The following is a 19134-nucleotide window of genomic DNA, read 5'->3' as shown; positions in this document are numbered from 1 at the left end:
TAATTTATATGAAAAATATTTCAAAGGTTCATGATAAAATTGTTTGAAATTTATAGAATATATATTACAAGGATGATAAAAAATACATTTCCGGGGTTAAATCAAATTTTATACTAGAAAAAACGCGTTCGAAAAATGATTTATTAAAGTTGAAAAAATAGCACATTGCCGTAAAAAACACAATGACTCTAACGTAATACACGGATTCAACAAAAATTGGAATGTTTTATTAAAATAAAAAAACTATATACCTAATAGTGCTTACAAATCTGAGTATAGCGCTGTATTAATTCCTAAAAAAAAAACGTTTTGAAATGATATTTTCTATAAAAAAAAAATTTTTTTGCGTTTTTTTAAAGCAAAATATATAGAAACATATATACCAATTTGCACATTTATACTATTTAAATGAAAACACTTCAATTTAATAAGCACCGTAAGGAAGGATATAAAAGAAAGATTCTTAGGTATCATTTTATTTTGAATTTTTTTTATGTAAAATAAAAATTTTTTGATTATTTTATTTATGGAACTAAACGCTATAATAACATGTGTCTTTTATTTTGAGTAATTATAAAAATTAATTTCTATATTTAAATAAGTTCGGGCCGGGTCGGTAAATTTTCTTTAAAAAAATTTCGGGTTCGGGCCGGGCCGGAATAACTTTTTCCGAAAAAAAATCGGGCCATGAAAAATTAAGCTCGATGCGGATCTCTAATTAGGTTATTATTTTTAGTTATAAAACTTCTGGGAAAATTTTTGGGATTACAAATATAATTAGTTTACTTTATATATTACGAATCAAATTAAAAATTTTAATGTAACACTTGGGGTTGCTAGAATTAGTTACTTTTACATCATGAATCAAATTAAAAATTTTAATATAGCACTTGAGTCGCTTTATATATTGTCTTTACAAATATTTTAGGGGTTTATTTTCATTGGTTATATATTTTTTTTGAATAATAGAACTAGTAAACTTTAAAAAAACTTTCCTCAATGACGTCATCACGGTAGGTGTAAATGGGGTTGCTTTGGTACTACCAAAGTTCTGGTGAACACGGATAATTTTTTTAAGAACATGGAAAATATCTTATTTATTTTTGTAATAAATTACTCTTTTTTTAGCTTATCTTTAAAAATAAAAATAAATAGAAGTGACCCCATCCCCTCTAGAGGGAGAATCAGCAACACCACTCTCCCGCCTTCCCATCATGAGTCCATTTCATACAATCTCAGTCATTTCTTTAAGACTAGTAATCTCTATTGTACCCAACAAGCTCTGTGAGATCCTAGTCATAAATAGTTATTGCAGCTTAGTCCCAGCTGATACCCTTAAATTCTTAGCTTCCATTACAGGAAAATCCTAGCTTCTTTTTCCTCTTCAATCCCCACACCCTTTGTATCACCGAATCAAATAAATTTTAAAAAATGGCTAACTCAACATTATAGCTGGGAAAATAATGCCTAAAAGTCGAGATTTCGCCAACAGATGTTCAATCCTATGCCATCTATGAGCAAAATCTTTAGGTTTGCAAAATGTTTTTTAATCTAGTCCTGTCAACTTCTAAATTAATTTTCAAAGAATTTAGATTCCAATTAGTTATATTTATAATGTCATCTTTAACATAATTTGTAATCCCTATCTGGTCATTTACAGGCCTTTCCGCATATTTGTTTCAATTGCATACCCACTATTTCCCATTTTTTCTTTTTAATATCCCAGCAAGTTCGCCTGTTTTTCTCTCCTTACTTTGAGTTGTTCTGATGTTGTAGCTATTCTTATCTATTACACAAACTTCTATATTTAGCCTTTTCTATTCTTTATATTAATAAGGTAACCCTGAATTTACTCACTCACTACGACCGGATGTATCGTTTACAATTACAAAGAATGTTCCTAGCTTTACTTTTACATCGTAAATTTTATTAGATCTGTCATTTTGTTTTTTGGATGAATTTTTATTTTTTTAAAAAAATAATATTAAACAACTCAATTTCCCAGATCAGGCAGTGCTCTTTGTATCCAAATTTATTTTATTTTTTTTTAAAAATCTCTGCTTGGACTGAATTATAAACATAATCATAATTCGAATCTACACCCTTTTAATAACCGTATACGTTAGAGGTTGCCACACTTCCTGGAAACATTTAGTATTTTTGGATGAATTCCTTAACCCCGAGAATATAGAAAATGTCTGCATTTCCGGTGATAATATACTTAGTTCGTTGTGTCTTATGAAAATCACTAGGACCGAATCCACATAAATAGTATCGATTTAAAAAACTCGATTAATTGATGTAACGTAGATGAAAGTTTATTTTTTTGAAAAGAGAGGTTATTTATGACATTTTTTTTAGAAGTAACGAAGTAACCCCTTGATTTTTTTTGAGTCAAAACGCACTTGTTAAAAATAAAATTTAAATATGGGAAATTTTTATTATATATTGTTGGATGGGTCTAATAATGCTCGGCTGAGAGATAGTCCAACCACATAATAAATTATTCATTACTAAATAGCGTCAAAGAGAATCATTTATTTACTAAATATTGAAGTAAAATATACTCGTTTTAAATGGGGCCAGGAAAGGCCAGGCCATTTACTTCGAAACCAAATATTTAAAATCGCCATTAGCTATAAAAAATTAAAAATAAATATAAAATATTTATTTTAAAAAACTCGGGCCGGGATTGAAATTTTTATTTTTAAAAAAAAATCCGGGCCAGGCTGGGCCTAAAAATATTCAATCTGGGCTAGTTCGAGAAAAAGTCTGGACAAGAATAAAAAAAAATTATCTATCAGAGCTTCAACATATTCCTTTATAAAATAGAATTTATGGGTCCTTAACTGCTTAACTCATTGGCGAACGCAGCGGGGGCGGACAGGGGGACAAATCCGCCCCCCCCCAAAGCCAAAAAATGCAGATGCCGGATATATTTTTCAAAAAATATTATTGTTTATATTAATTTATATTTGTTGATATTAATTCGTATCTCATATTAAATATATATTTAATTACATATATTATCACATTTATATTCTAAGTTATCTACTAAGATTATTTTATCAATTAATTTCGATTTCAAGTTTTCCGGCGTAATATTTACTTATTATTTTCAAATTTTTAGTGGCTTAATATTTATCTACCATTTTCAAATTTCTAGTCAAATAATAATTATTTCTGAAACTTCTTGTCCAACAGGGAAAAAGAAATTGGAACCTTGTCCAACGAGATAGAGTCTCTGCCATCAAGCAGTAACAACTTTTAAGGAGTTAGAAGAGCCAATTATTTGCTATTACTGAAATATCACAATGGCCTGAAATAAATATTTCCTCAGAAGCAAGAAAATTATTGGATTCAATGCTTATTCCAAATTTTATTTCTCATTAGAATGTATTATTTAATTATACAACTATTTTAAGTATAACTTTTCAAAAACATGACATTGACTTGATTAAGAACATAAGAATAGCTGAGAGCATTTTATCAGAACTTAAGGAAATTAGGGCTAATGTTGATGAAGAATTTCATATTTTATATTATATTGTTGAGTCAAAAGCAGAGCTATACGTGTTTAATATTTGTCTCCTCGACTTGTAGCAAGGCAAATTGTTAAAACATTAATATAGGATCAGTAAAAGAGTATGTCTTAAATACAGATACATTTATAACCCAAATAAATATATTTTTAATTCATCATGCAACACTTACTAATATGCAAATATCACTTCCATAAAAGCCTTCCCAACCTTTTTCGGATGGTGATATAAAAAAAATATTTGTTAGATTTTTATTATGAAGATGTTAAAGTATCTTATGATGCCTCGTTAGCTGAATAACTATGTTTATAAGATTAACTATTGTTGATATAGTCCCAAAACATGCTATGAATGCTCTTCATTATTTCAAACACATTTTAGATTAAATTCCCAATGTATTAAAAGGCTTTATAAACTCTTCCCATTAGTAAACTAATGAAAGAACATTCTCTTTTTTAAGAAGAATAACAGAGGCCTGCAGAAGTACCATTTGCAGGGCAAGGCCTAGGTTTTTTCTAAAAAATTCTAGGCCCGACCCGGCTTTTTTTAAAATAAAATTTTTAGGCCAGGCCTGGATTTTTTAAAAATAAATTATATTTATTTTTGATTTTTATAGCTAATAATAACGATTTCAAATATAGGCTGTTTTAAAAAATACAGTCCGGCCCGGATATTTTTTAGTGTTTTTTTTTAAAATTCGGGCTCGGCCCGGGTATATTTAAATAAATTAAAATACGGTCCTGTCCGGGGGCCGGTCCTGCAGGTCTCTGAAAAACATACCAAGATGTACAACATCTGAAAGTAGATTGAAAGGTATGGATCTTTTGAATATTCATAGGCATTTGACGACAAGCAAGGATGAGATAATTGAAAAATTAGCTCAATCACAACGAAGATTGGATTTTACATTGTAAATATATAACATACAAAATGCAATTATTCCTAAGAAACTTTTTGTGTAAAGGTTTAAAAAATTCAAATTTCTATTTTGGGTCATTTAAGTGATTATTTACATATAATTTTTTTTATAATTCAAATTAATTTAAAATTGTGTATTAGAAATAGTTATTAGTCCTAATAAATTTATGCTTGATATTTTTTAAAAAACAAAAATATTTCTTAAAAAATTTTATTATCCCCCCCTCCCCCCCAGACCAAATTTATGCGTACGCGTCTGGCTTAACATATTTATAAATTTCATTTATTATGAAAATATTTTTTTTTTTATAAATGTTAAATCCCTTTCCAATGTTTCTAGAGCGAATATATTTTTGTCAATATATATAATCAATTACATTTGCCCTAAATTTATATTTTAATCTTCTTGTTCGCCGATGCCCAACAAATTACAATAAATTATATTAAAACAACATTTATTATTATACCTTATAAAACGGTAAAAATAATTATGATCTATAAATTATGCATCAATAAAAAAAATGAATTAATCTAGTTATTAATTTATCTTGATTACTAAATAAAGTTATAGTCTTCATCATTTAAAAAATTTTCCAAATCACTACCCTCCCCCACAATCTGATTATAAAGGATTGGAAATTAAATTTGGAAAAACTTCTAAATGATTTAGTGATTCACAGTTAGCAAGAATTAGCCGCGGAAAATACAAAAATACTGCCTATGCTATAAGTATAAATAAAAATTTTAATATCTTAAAAGATGCCATCTAGCGGACAGAAGTTTATATTTTTAACATTTATAAATTAGGCAAAATTTTACTAGAGAGTTTAATTTTATAAAGTTATCCATGAAGCTAAAATATTTTATAAAATTTTTTATCACCTACCTATTTAGACATTTATTTTTAATTATTAAAACTAATTAATTCTAAAAAATTTTTTACCTACTAAAAATGAACTTAGAAATATGATTATAATTTATAAATAATAATTAATACCCATTAAAATAAAGTTTTCAGTGGGCCAGAAAGTTTGGACCATATTGTTTGACAATCGAAAAAAAATATATTTTTGTAAAAAAAAAAAATGGTAGACATAAATTTAGTAAAATCATTAAAAAAATACATTTGTATAAAAAATTATATATTTTAACCATATATGTATAAATTAAAAAAAAAACACATGGTGGATTAAATATTGCTAAGTAATCTATCATATAAAAATGTTGCCCCAAATATTTGGATTATATTTTGGCCTAGTGTTCAATTTAACATCCTCTTTTTTTTAATCAATATTAGTTTTCTTATTCATTTCATAAATGATTTTTATCAATAATATGAAAATTTCTATTAAAATACTTCTAAATTGCAACAGATTGATAATGAATATGATTTTAAATGTGATTCATTATATAATTATATATTATACTTTTAGATGCTTGACAAAATTTGATGACGAATCCGCAGAACCATTTATAGGTTTGTGGTATTCTTTACATTCTGCAGTAACTTTATTATGATCATCTTGAAGTACTTCAAAAAATTTGCCATTAAGTATGCTTAGTTTAAATTTATTGTTATAATTTTCGGTTGAAGAATCATCTGAAGACGAAGATAAACATATTATTCTATTTTCTTCTTCCATAATTTTAAAATAGACAGATATAAAACGATTCAAATATGGTAGTTCTAATTGTTAGCAAATTGCTATATGAAGACCAACGTCATATATCAAAAATTATCTTAAAATATCTAAATTTCGATTAAATTTTTCATTTAAATCTTTAAAACAATATCATTTTAAATTTTAATACTATTTAAATTAACCAATATAAATTTTTAAAGTATCTGTATCTTTTTGAATACAAAGTTGGTTAAGATTCAAATACTTTTAAATAATATGTATCTTAGATACTGGATACAAGATACTTTCCAAAATTTATCCGCTATACTGCCCAACCCTGATTAGAGCACAATTTGCGATTTCTTTTATTTCATTAAATCACTTTTAAATGGTTTTTAACTTATTCAACATTAATTGAGAATAAATTAATTTTTATAAATTAAAATAAATGAATTATTTATGATATTTAGGCTTTCAATTTTGAGATCTGCAAAAGTAGGTCTGCCCTAACCCTGGCCGAGCCTATTTTTTTTTAGAAAAAATCAAGTTCGGGCTAGGTCGGGTTTAATATTTTTTTAAAAAAATTCGGGCCGGGACGGGTCGGCCCTTGAAAATTTTTTTAAAATATATCTAAATTTAACAATTTTAATGTTTAAAATTTTTATGCAAAATATAAAATTTTTGATTATTTTTACAGACACTAGACGCCATAATATAACATATATCTTGTAATAATAAAAATCAATTTCTATATCTAAATAAATTTGGGTTTGGCTCGGCCGGTAATTTTTTTAAAAAAAATTCGGGGTTAGAGCCGCGCCGGAAAAATCGGGCCTGGCCGGGCTTGAAAGAGTAGACCCGATGCAAATCACTACTTCAAATACCTTTATATATAATAAAATTTTACGAATTGAAAATATAACGTAACGAATTTTTTGTCTACTTTTTACTTGTATATTAGGGGAGTTTCTTCCGTACCTTTAGATTTTTTCATTAGAATTTCGTTTTTATCTCCATATTCTTTGGTCTTAATTATTTGTTTTTAGCAATTCTTGATTCTAAATATATGGAAAAGGTTTATTTACCGATGAATGACGCTGCTGACGATCCCTGCCATTTTAAACAATTTGACCCATGTCCGCACTCAGAATTAACTGATATGTCGCAATTCGGAAAACTGGGAGGATGGACTATGTCGGAGCCGAATCGAGTTATTTTATTAAAAGAATATCCTGAAATTATTTTAAATACTGTTTAAAGAAAGTGTTGATAAATTGTTCGATTTGAGCCAATTTTTAAAAACGGCTAATTCAATATTTTGACCAAAACAAATATTGCCGAAGCCTAGAGATTTTGCTAATAGATGTCAGAACCTTTGTGCTTATCAATGAGCAAAAAATCTTCAGGTTTGCTGTACATATTTCTGGATAAAATCTTGAGTTAGCCAATGCTATTTGATTATTTTTTAAGAATTATGATAAAGTACACAAACCTGCTATTTTCAAAATGGCTCCACTTTTTCAGACGGAAATCCATGGGGTCGTTTCCGGTCTATTATATCATTATAATGTACCTACTTGAGAAAAGATTTTTGTCAAATAAAAATCAGACTTCTGAATAACGAGCCAGAGTTCCTTCTGAAAAAGATAAGAAAAATTTGGGTGAGGGTCTGAAAGAATATTCATGTGATGATGATATAAATAAGTTAGCCCCCCCCCCCCCAAAAAAAAAAATTTTTTTTTAAATTTATTTATTTATTAAATATAATTTAACCCTTCCAACCTCTGAGTCAGTTAAAGGTACCTTCAGCACAAAAATTGCTGTATTGACCTCTAAGCGCTCTTAAAAAAACAAAAGAAGAAAATTTATTTACAATATTTAGTATTTTTTTTTAGATAAAGAATGACGCTTCCCTTTTATTTTCCATAAAGGTAACGAATGGTGGTAACGCGATACTTTTCTTTTGACTAGATAACGAAATAAGTAACGCGTTAATTTTTTTGACTTAACGTCGTTTTACGACACGAGTTAATACTTTCAGTTATACACAGGGATGTGATCCCGAACCTGGGTTCAAGAATTATCAACTCTAGCGGAAATTTTGATAGCAGGAACTTAAGAGAAACCGATTTTCTAAGGTCCATTTTACCCCGGGTTTGATGAGTTGCCATAAATTGGTCTCTGTGTGGTCTGTGGTCTCAAAATGCCCAACCGTTCGGGTTCGCATCCCTGGTTATAATACATAATAAAAATAATTAATCAATTTTAAAAATAAACTAACCTAGCTCCCTTTGAGCTGATTTTTAAAAGCGGCTAAAGAAATATTTAATCCAGAAAATTGTCTAAGCCTCGAGCTTTGCTAATATCTATCAGCAAAGTTTTCAAGCTTCTATAATATTTTTCTGAATAAAATATTAAGTTACGTTTTTAAAAATCGACTCAAATAAAGATAATACATAATAATAATAATTAATCAATTTTAAAAATAAACTAACCAATAAAGTTTTTTTTTAAAAAATAAAAATAAATATAATGTTAAATAAATTAATCCTTTAAAAAATATAAAAAATAATCTAAAAAATCATACGAGTTTTCGACATAAAAAAAATTAATTATTTGGCTTTGCTTATCAAGAATAGAAGGCTATCAATCATTTGATTTTTGATAATATTAATATAAAAAAAATACAGGGAAAGATTTTTTTTTATTTGGTCAATATAATTTGAATTTTTATACAAAAAAAACCTCAATAAAAATAATGATATGAATCATTAATAAAATAATAAAATAATAATAATAAATAAATTTAAAACAGTTTTTTTAAAAATAAAATAAAAATATCATTTTTTTTTCATTTTTATAAAAATTTATTTTATTTTTTTTTAAAAAAAAATATCTTTCTTTTTTTTTAATTTCGTTTTTTTTAAATAAAATTTACAAATATTTATGACATTTTTATTGATTATAAATAAAAAGAATAATAAAATGAAGAATACATAAAATATTTAAAAGATAAATATGAAAAAAATTTAAAAAAAAACTAAAATAAATCAAATAAAAACTAATAAATTTGTATTAAAAAAAATATATATTTTATTATTTAGATATGCGTTAAAATGCCACATATTTTATAATGAAGAAGAAGGGAGAAAAAAAATTTGATTCATCAAAAAAAATTAAAAATGTTATAAATAATGATAATATTAATTTTTGTCCTTTTCGCCTTTTATATGAATCAATAAATATATTTTATTTTTAATTTTTTCTTTAAAAAAAAAATAATTAAACCACAAAATAATTCCAAGATATTATTAATAATAATAATAATAATCATATTTTTACCGTGGATTGAATATGTGACAATTATAAATTAATTTTTTTTTGTTCGCGTTATAATGACCAGGAGAAAACAGGACTTCCCTCAAAAGGCGGCATCCAATCAAGGTTTATTTATACTTTATATATCGCTCTTTGTTCAAGCCGCGCGGTATTCATCGCCGCGTTATTTACAAAATCAAGCCCAACAAATATAGGGTATGATTTTATGAATACGAAGCGAAACGATTAATAATGGCTATGATAAAATTTTTGAAAAACATATGTTTCCGACCTAATATTTTTCAAAAAAAATTATTAACGCCGTGAAGAATCAGCTGTGATTTCGACAGCGTTAAATACTGTACCGTTCGAACAAAACGAGTTTACTATAAATGAGGCGTATAAGTAAACAGTGGAAGCTAGAAAGTTTTTCTTTAAAATTTTAATTAGATTATTTTTTTTAATAACTTCGTAGCGAATTCGCGTTAACTGTGAATGCAGTGCGCTACTAGTCAACGCGTATAATCGCGTATCACTCTCGTCAAATCCCATGATGCCTCATAAAACTTTCTGAATTTTATAGGATAAAGTTATCCTGCACGGGCTTGGAATGCATTTCCGGAAAAATTAAATTTTTGAAATTTAAAAAAACAAAAATTGATTTAAGTTGGTAAATAGCACAATCATCTGTGCTCTTTTATGTAGAATACCTATTTTTATAAATATCCGATAATTACATCGTGAACTTTAGAATCATTTTACATTTATTTACTGACAAGTGACAATACGTGAATTGACATTGATTACAAATATCGATTCTTTGGTATCGGTTAATACTTAATATTAATCGATAATCAATTTCCGATCATATATTTAGTACTCATAAAAAAAGAAAAAATTTAAAATAAAATTGACCCTCATTTTAAGCCATGAATCGTTAAGAAGAAAAGGGGAAAATTGATCCACAATTTTTTAAAGCGGATAAAATCGCGGAAGAACAAACGCTACAATTACAATAAAATAAATTACGACTATAAAGTTTCATTAATATTGAGAGGCCATTTTTATGGAGACTTGTGGGGAAAATTTAAAATATTTTTTTTTTAAAACATAAAATTTCGTAATTGTCGACCGTTACTTTATTTGTATCGAGATACTAAAAAATGGTATTAGCGGATCTCCCCTGACAATGACATATAATAATACAGACTGACTATGCATTCATTATAAGTGTACATCAATAAAAACAGCTGAGGACGCCATTTTTGTTGCCGATATCATCAAAATTTAAAAAAAAGCCAATTAAGTTTGACGCAAACTTTATTAAAGAATTGCCTGATCATCGAGATAATGAGGAGGAAGCAAGTTATCAGTAGTTTTTAACACAAATGGCGGCTCCAGCTGATCTGCATTCAACGACGCTTTCAAATGCAAATTCACTTTCTTTACTAAATATTTATTTATACAAATGGTAAAGTGGGTAGCTATTATACCTCCATTATTTTTAATACATCATGACCCTGACACAGATCTATATGGGATAGGGGGGGGGGGATTTGAACCATATCTTTAACCTCGTCGGGAAGATGGGATTCAAACAAAAAAAATATATGGTAAAAATATAAATGGTTTAATATCTGCCCTCTAAAAATAAAAGGAATCTTTATAGGGAAGTCGTTTAATTCCATTACGAGAAATTCGATTCATTTCGAATAGTTTGAATCGAATGTCGAATAATACACCGAATACTAATTTTAGTAAAATTGGATTTCAAAATTCATTTCAAATAGTTTGAATCGAATGTCGAATAGTATATCGAATACTAATTTTTTATTTGATTTGTTCCGTTTTTATTTAAATAATTGCCATTTCAGGATATTCCATTCATATCGGATAGTTTGAATCGAATGTCGAATATTACACCGAATACCGATTTTAATAAATTATTCGATTTGCTTTGTTTTTTTTTATTTTATGAATAGACCTTTTATCATGACCATCATCTGGATTTTTTTTTTTAAATAAAGAAATCGAAAATTGAAATGATTTAAAATTTTGAAGAGAAAGAAAAAAAATAACCATTAAATCATAATTTAAAAAATAATTAATTAATTAGTATCCTGATTAATGATATTTTATCATGTGTTTTAATCATTCAATATATAAAAAAATAGGATATGAATTAAATGTTTTTTTGTATGTGAGTGTTGATGAAAGAAAGTTAAGAATATAAATTGGAACTGAAAAAAAAATGCGATATTAAAACGGTTCCCGTAATGAATCGCTAAAAATTGGAAATTTCCCTTATATCTCCTAGAAAAAATTTAAATTTTAAAAAAATCGCTTAAAAATGGAGGAAATATCATCCATATTCCATAGTTTGATTATATTTTCATTATTGAAATCAATTTTAGCGATTTAGAACCTATATCCCAGTAAGAAACCAAATTTGTAAAGTAAAGATTCAGTCCGATTTTAGGGATGGGACATGACCGATATCTACAGGACCGGAGGGGGCGGGAGTGAGGTAGTAGGCAAATGTCTTCATACATCCCTAAATAAGATATGAGGTAGTTCACGGGAGTGGAGTAGGGGGAGGGAGGGGGAGTATATCTCAAGCATGTTGGCTCCATTTTTTTTAAGTCTCGTGTAGACGCTGGATTTAACAACCTTGGCCTGGCAACTCTTACCCAGCATTCATAGGTGTCGCGAATTCGCCTATCTTTGAATGCAGCGTTACGATTTTATTTTTCATGAGCAGAAATATTCATGGGTCGGGTCTGAAAATTTCTTTTATAAAATCATGATTTGCCGGTTTGTGCTCAGGCCTTTTAGTCTTTAATCTAGATGTGTCAGATGTTTATCTTCACTCTAAATATATATATGTGTATCTATACTTAACTAGATACAATTTTGTATGTACCGGAAATCGAATATTTTCTCTAAAATATTTTTATAAAAAAATATTTTTCTTTATAGACACTGATATATTTTTTTTCTTCTTTTCAATAATTGAGAATCTCATCAATTTTTAAAGATAGTTAAAGTAAATATTATCACAAAAAAAAATATTGGCCCATAAACATAGTGCGAATACTAATGTATATTTACTTAAGGTAAATAAAAAGCAATTACTACGTTTTCATTTCTGGCTTTTAAAAATTTTTATCTATTATTTAGACTAATTTTTGCTCTCATTACCCATTACAAAAAAATACTGCAAAAAAAAAATGGGGAAGAGAATATTAAATATACGATATTTAATATTTTAAGTTTATAATAATTGTAAAAATAAAAATTTTTTGTATTAGATCGTCGTTTGAGCATTAGGTTATTTTGTCAAAAATAGACTTTCTCTTCTTCTCTTCTCTTCTCTTCTCTTCTCTTCTCTTCTCTTCTCTTCTCTTCTCTTCTCTTCTCTTCTCTTCTCTTCTCTTTTCAATTTTTTTATAATATAAAAATCTGAAATATTTACAAAAAACAAAGTTTTAACCATCCTATCGAAAACGAATGAAACTTAATTGTTTCTAAAAAAAACATTGCTCTCCCGTAAAATTACAAAAAAAAGTGGAGATGGAATAATCTAATTCTCAGGCGACGAATAAACTCTCAAATGATCAACCCAACTCCTTAATTAGTTAGGTTCACATTTTTGCAAATAAGCAATAATTGATTTATCGTTGCTTTATAATACACTTTTTTGCGGCTTTGACGATTAAAAAAGGGTGTAATATTGTAATTATAAATAAATCTATAAAATATCAATGTACTCGATAGAAATAATTGAATCAAATTTTCCAATAAATACCCTTTTTATTTTCATTTAAAAAATTTTTTTTTTGTAACCTTGCCATGCCACCTATAAAAAGCTATTAAAATCAAATAACATTTAAAAATGTTTACAATTTTTTGGGAAATGGAATTCTTGTCATTCATGAAGAGGCGTCTTCATTTATTTCCCAGGAATCATGGATCAGAATTTTGTCTAAGAAACTTCACTGAAAAAGTTCTTGTCAAAATTGTCCACATGGTCGTGTACCCTAGATCGACTTATAAGCTATCTAGTATCGACTAAATAGCCAAAAAAAAAGAAAAGAAACGAGAATAAAATACGATAAATAACAATGCCACTCAAATACTTATAAAATAAATTGATTCTTTCAAAATATATGAAATTTAAAGAAATAAATCACCCTTAGAATATAATAACCCTTGCAGTTTATGTGCGCATGCGCTATTTAAAAAAAATGGTCGGGAAAAGTGCCACTAAAACAAAACTTAATAATTGTTTTTTTCTAATAATTACCTAATTTGTGTGTATTCTCATAATTTTCTATTTCATTCAATAATAAAACGTTTTTTTTTAAAAATTATAATAATAAATAATATCTTCGTTTTTTTTTATATACCATCTACATGCTAAGTTTCTCGAGGCTTAACTTATGTCATCAAATTTTTTTTCTGACTAAAATCTTGATTTAGTCCATCGCGTCTTAAATTTAAGTTTTTCCTTCACATTTTTTAAATTAATTTCTCTCTCTCTCTGGAGACTAAAATAAGCTTTAATTTATCTTAACTTGCGAGGGAAGATAGATAAATTTATCATACGGTCGATGATTTATTCATATTTTTTAAAGATTTTTAATATAAATCCCTTTATTTTTTAAAAATTCTGGTTTGTTTGTTTTTCAAATCTTTGTTATAATTATAAATATTGTTAATATATATTATTTTTAAACTCATCAGAGATAGTGGTAAAATATTTGTGTATAATAACCTGAAAATTTTTTGTTTAAAAAGGGTATTAGGATGGATGGAAGAGGGCTAATGACCTAAAAAGTATTATTCTTTCCAACTAGCATTAATAATAATAAAAAAATTAATTTTTTTTTATTTTAATTATAAATTAAATTAATATAAATATAAATATATATTTAAAAAAAAAGAAATATAAAATATAATTAGACATAATTTGTATTTTTAAAATTTGGCATTTAATTTAAAAAAAAAATATATATATTAATTATTATAAATTTAAATACTATATTTATAATTTCCTTGTATAATAATGTTTTATTTCTTCTTTAATCTAAATTTAAACGTACTATATTTAGTAGATCTATATGTTATTAAACTTTAAAAAAAAAATTAATACAAATCTTAATTATTTTTCAGATTGATTTAAAAATATAAAACATTTAAAAAAACGTATGTGTTTTTAAAAATAAACAAAGTGAAAAAAATTCACTTGTATTTCCATGATTTATTACAATACAATTCCAATTAAACTTTATTTTTAAGCCAAAATAAAAAAATGAGATATAAAATGAAAAAAAAAACACATATTTGAATTTATATATATAAAATATGTGTTTATTATAAAGTTGAAAGATGATGAACTCTACTTTCTATGAGAAAATCTCAAAGTTTTCTGAAAGAAGAAGCAAAAAATTACCGAAGACCCTGAAAGGGGGGAATAACTCGAGACAAATAAATAGAACTGTTCTATTAACGACTCGTAATAAATACCGCCACGTATCCCGCCTTGCTAGGGCGTATTTATCCTCGATTATAATAATTTTCAAAACATTGATAAAATTGGTTTTGTCAAACAAAGAATTACACTTTTTTTCCTCAGATAATAGTTTAATTGTACATGTTATTAATTTATGTTTGTTATAATAAATAATTTAACAAATTTTTTTTTATCAATTATCGTGATAATTACATAGCTTCGTCTAAATTAGTTCTCTTTAAGCTCAAATTTTTTTTTTTTTTTGAAATTAAGTATATAAATATTTGAAAGAGAGATATGTGTATATGTATATGTTGTGTCATTTTGTCAAACAAACAAAATTATTTTATAACTCAAAAAAAAATCATAAAAGAATTAATTAATTAGTTGCACATCGCCACAAATATCTAATTAAAAAATAGAAAATTTATTACTCTTTCGATTAAAATCTATCCTTTGTTAATCGTATTTTTTTATAACGGTGATTAGTAGTTTTATATTTTGAGATAACACTTATATATATACATGGAAAAATAGAATGATAACCATACTTATTTACAATAAGACCCACAAGAGGGATGTGCAGGTGCCTCTAGCAATGACATTAATTACTAACCAAGATTGACGATTCGATTAAATTCATTAAAGAGTGTACATGATGCACTGAACTCCGTAATTGAAATGGGGGGGGGGGTTAATATTAATGTCATTTCCCTGTTTTTGGGTAGATAAAATCACCAGTTATCTATAATAGCCAACATCTTTTGTGTCGACCAACTTCTAAACTTTTTATTTAAAAACATAATTTTCTTACATTGAGTTATATTGATTTTAAATGAAAATTATAGTAAATTAACATCATAGTTATATACTCGGGTATCGTCTAAATAAATTATCACAGACGTAATACAACATAAGATATAACATATTCTTTTTATACTAATCAAATATCATGTTTTGGAAATTCTTATATATTTTATTTATACAATTTACACATTATAAACATCAACTTTTTTTTAAAAAAGCAATAATAATAATCCAAAACTTTACGAAAATTACTAACAAACTACTAAACATAATATTTTTGATGATAAGTGATCATGTTAAGCCTTTTTAACCTAAACTCCACACATCACACATCAAACCTCTCTTAATATAAAAGTCTCAATTTTTTATTTTATATATAAAAGAAAAAGTTTTAAAGATGTCAAGAATAATTTTTATCTAAATTTTAATATTTTTGTATTGTATAATATAATATTATGATTGATGAAAATCTAAATTAATTTTTTTTTTAAAAAAATAATAAGTTTTCAAAATTATAAAGAAGAGCACATGGAAGTGTTAGTAGTTCTTTTAAAAGTCAATTTTAATGAGAAAATAAATATTTTACAAATAAATCTATTTTGATTTACATTTTATTTTTAAAAGATCAATTAATTATTTTAAACATCTTTATTCCTACCATGTAGATTACACTTTTAAAAAAAACTGTAGTAGTAATCTTATAGTGCGCACGCGTTGCAAGCGAAAATAATGCATTTCGAATGGCTATCGTGCAAATCGGTTAAATTACCGTTTGGCTTTCAGAAACCATTTTTAAATAACGCAAGGTTGCTTTTTTTATTCTTTACTTTGTAAATATTATATAAAATAATGTTATATAAATAACTTACTTATAATCCTAAAATGGAATTTTTAGAAATTAAAGAAATTAAGAAGGCAGACGATAAATATGATTTTGGAGAATTTATTTAAAATTTTGAATCGACGGATATTAATATATAAAGGCAACTTCAATTTAAACAAGGGACGCGTTACGTTTTTCTTAATTAAAAAATTACGGCAAAACGTAAACGCTCAATTTGCGCGCACGATTATACGTAACAAGCAGGCCCGTTACCAAGGGGTGGGGGGGGGGAATCGCAAATTTGCCTGTTCTCGTTAATATAGCCAAAGGCTTATAATAAGTGGGCCTTAAGATCCCCAATAAAATTTAAGGAGACAAATTCATCTAATACCCCCCCCCCCCCCACTCTCCTTGGCAAAATCATCGATACGCTTTATGGTAACTAATATATATAACCAAATAACAACATAAACACAATGCCATACAGATATAGATATAACAATATATTATTTACCCAGTGTAAACTGTTCAATTGTGAATCGCATAAATACAATACTCCTAAATGCGAGAGAAATCAGATGTTATAATGGTATCGAATGAGTGAATGCCAAGGTTTTAAAAGGTTCTAGAGACTGGACCCCGTTGATGATTGAAAAAATGTAAAATCATTTGGGATATTGCTAACATGGATTAAACAGAGAATCTTTGGGCAACCACTTAAACTAGGAGCAGTTTGGGGGCCGGGAGTTGACAAAGTTCCCGAAATAAAAAATAAGCTAACCCGGGTTCAGAGTTATTTAAAACTCCTTTTTTACATCCAAACAATGTTAAATTAAACCTGTTAATCTACTAAAAAGCCCCTGCCTGTAACTATTCACTTTATTAGGGTAAGATCAGCATGGCATGACTCGTTTAAGATATTTATAATAGTTTTTAAAAGGGGAAGCGTCATTAAAACACCTTTTTTTTTATAATAGTTTTTAAAAGGGGAAGCGTCATTAAAACACCTTTTTTTATGACGAATAAACTTGTTTTTTAAAAATAAAATCGCATTTAGGTAGCGTGACAATATTTAGCACTAGTTACCCCTTAACCCATAAAATTTGCTAATCGATTGGATCGAGCCATATTGATCTCTCTATAGTATAGGAACTATTTCTTTACTATTATTTTATGGACATTCTTTAGTATTAAACGATAAATTGCGTTATTTTTGCGTTTTCTAAAAAGAATATCAGTTTTAGCGGACATGCAAGGCAGAAGCTTACAGCAAAAATTTGGGGATTTCCAGCAAAAACAAAAAACATTCTAAATGGGTCCTTTCCCTTTAAGGTCTCCCAAGGTTGTGTTATTAAAACGTAAAGTAAGATTCTAGCCAAAATAATATTAAGCAAGCTTCGAATCCAGGCTTGTCTCATATGTTTTGGATAAAATATTGGGCTTTGCTGTTTTTAAAAAAATCGAAAAACTACACTTCTCCCAAGGTTATGTTACGTTTTTGGACCTCAGGTCCTCAATATTTTGAAATTATAAATTCTCAAGTATAAAAAATTTAAAAAAACCATTAAAACTGTATATCATTATTTGTATGAATATTAGTATAAAACCAATTCAAAAGTTTTATAGCTTACAATTGCTATCTTTATTGTTTTTTTAAAAAAAAATATATACTATACATATATAAAACATAAATTATTTAATAACAATTTGAGGAATTTGAAGAAAGAAAAAAAACGAAAAAAACACAATCGGAATTTTTCTTATCCATCATTTTAGATGTTATTACACACATCAAGAAAAAGCCAAAAAAATTAAAGATTCAATTTTTATTACTTTTTTTGTTATTTTTTTTTATAGTATTTTATAGTTTATTATTATTACAATACAATAACTATATTAATTTGTATAGGTTCCAAGCCAATCTGCTACTCCCTTTTTACGACTTTATATATTATTTATAAAAAAATGATTTTGATCAAATACAATAAAGATACAAATTTGCTACGGTGTAAGATCAAGATACAATGGCCTCGATAGCGATACTCCGTTGGGAGATCCAAATGGAATCGATAAGAATACAGAAATATAAAATTAGATAAAAATAGATAGAACGAGTAATTAAAGTAATAAAAGTGGAGAGGAGAGATAGTATTGAAGGAGCTTACCACCAGAAAAGCTGAAAGTTAAATAGAGAAAAATATCTATGTGGTTTCCTTGTTAAAGTTTTAAGCTCCATTAGTATTTTAGATTTAAGCATAACAATCAATTGATATTTACTTTATTATTAATATAAAAATATTGATGGTATTAGTTCCAAGCCAATCTGCCACTCCCTTTTTACGACTTTATATATTAGATCAAATACAATATTTATTACCGATACAATTTATAGTATAATAGATAAATGACCCAATCCAAGAAATGTAGGAATAAAGGTTAGTAGAGAGAGATATGGGGTTGGGCTTAGGGTTAACTGTAAGTTTGAAGGGGTATGATGGGTTAAGATATTAAAAATGGTTTTTTTAAAAAAATAAAATTTAAGAATTTTTATTGATGCCTTTTCAAATCTGACATGTTATCTGATTTTGG

At 26.8% G+C, this 19134-nt stretch overlaps 1 protein-coding gene across 4 annotated transcripts in view; it reads left to right on the top strand.

Moving 5' to 3' along the window:
- The first annotated feature begins 9234 nt into the window (after positions 1–9234).
- Positions 9235–19134, top strand: part of LOC135927857 (uncharacterized) — a 46120-nt gene continuing 36220 nt past the window's right edge. For 3 of the 4 annotated variants that reach the window (XR_010572197.1, XR_010572198.1, XM_065464082.1), the window contains exon 1: positions 9235–9526. Coding sequence is in view for 2 of the 4 variants with exons in the window: in XM_065464082.1 (XP_065320154.1) it covers positions 9478–9526 (49 nt within the window). In the remaining 2 variants the exon portion in view is untranslated. The remainder of the gene's footprint in view (positions 9527–19134) is intronic. The other variant, XM_065464081.1, reaches the window with a different exon arrangement.

Source organism: Gordionus sp. m RMFG-2023, chromosome 4, assembly GCF_954871325.1.
Source record: "Gordionus sp. m RMFG-2023 chromosome 4, tfGorSpeb1-WG-v2, whole genome shotgun sequence".
Lineage (NCBI taxonomy): Eukaryota > Metazoa > Nematomorpha > Gordioida > Chordodea > Parachordodidae > Gordionus > Gordionus sp. m RMFG-2023.
The sequence above is the reverse complement of the archived record's forward strand: the minus strand, read 5'-3'. Positions and strand labels throughout refer to the sequence as shown.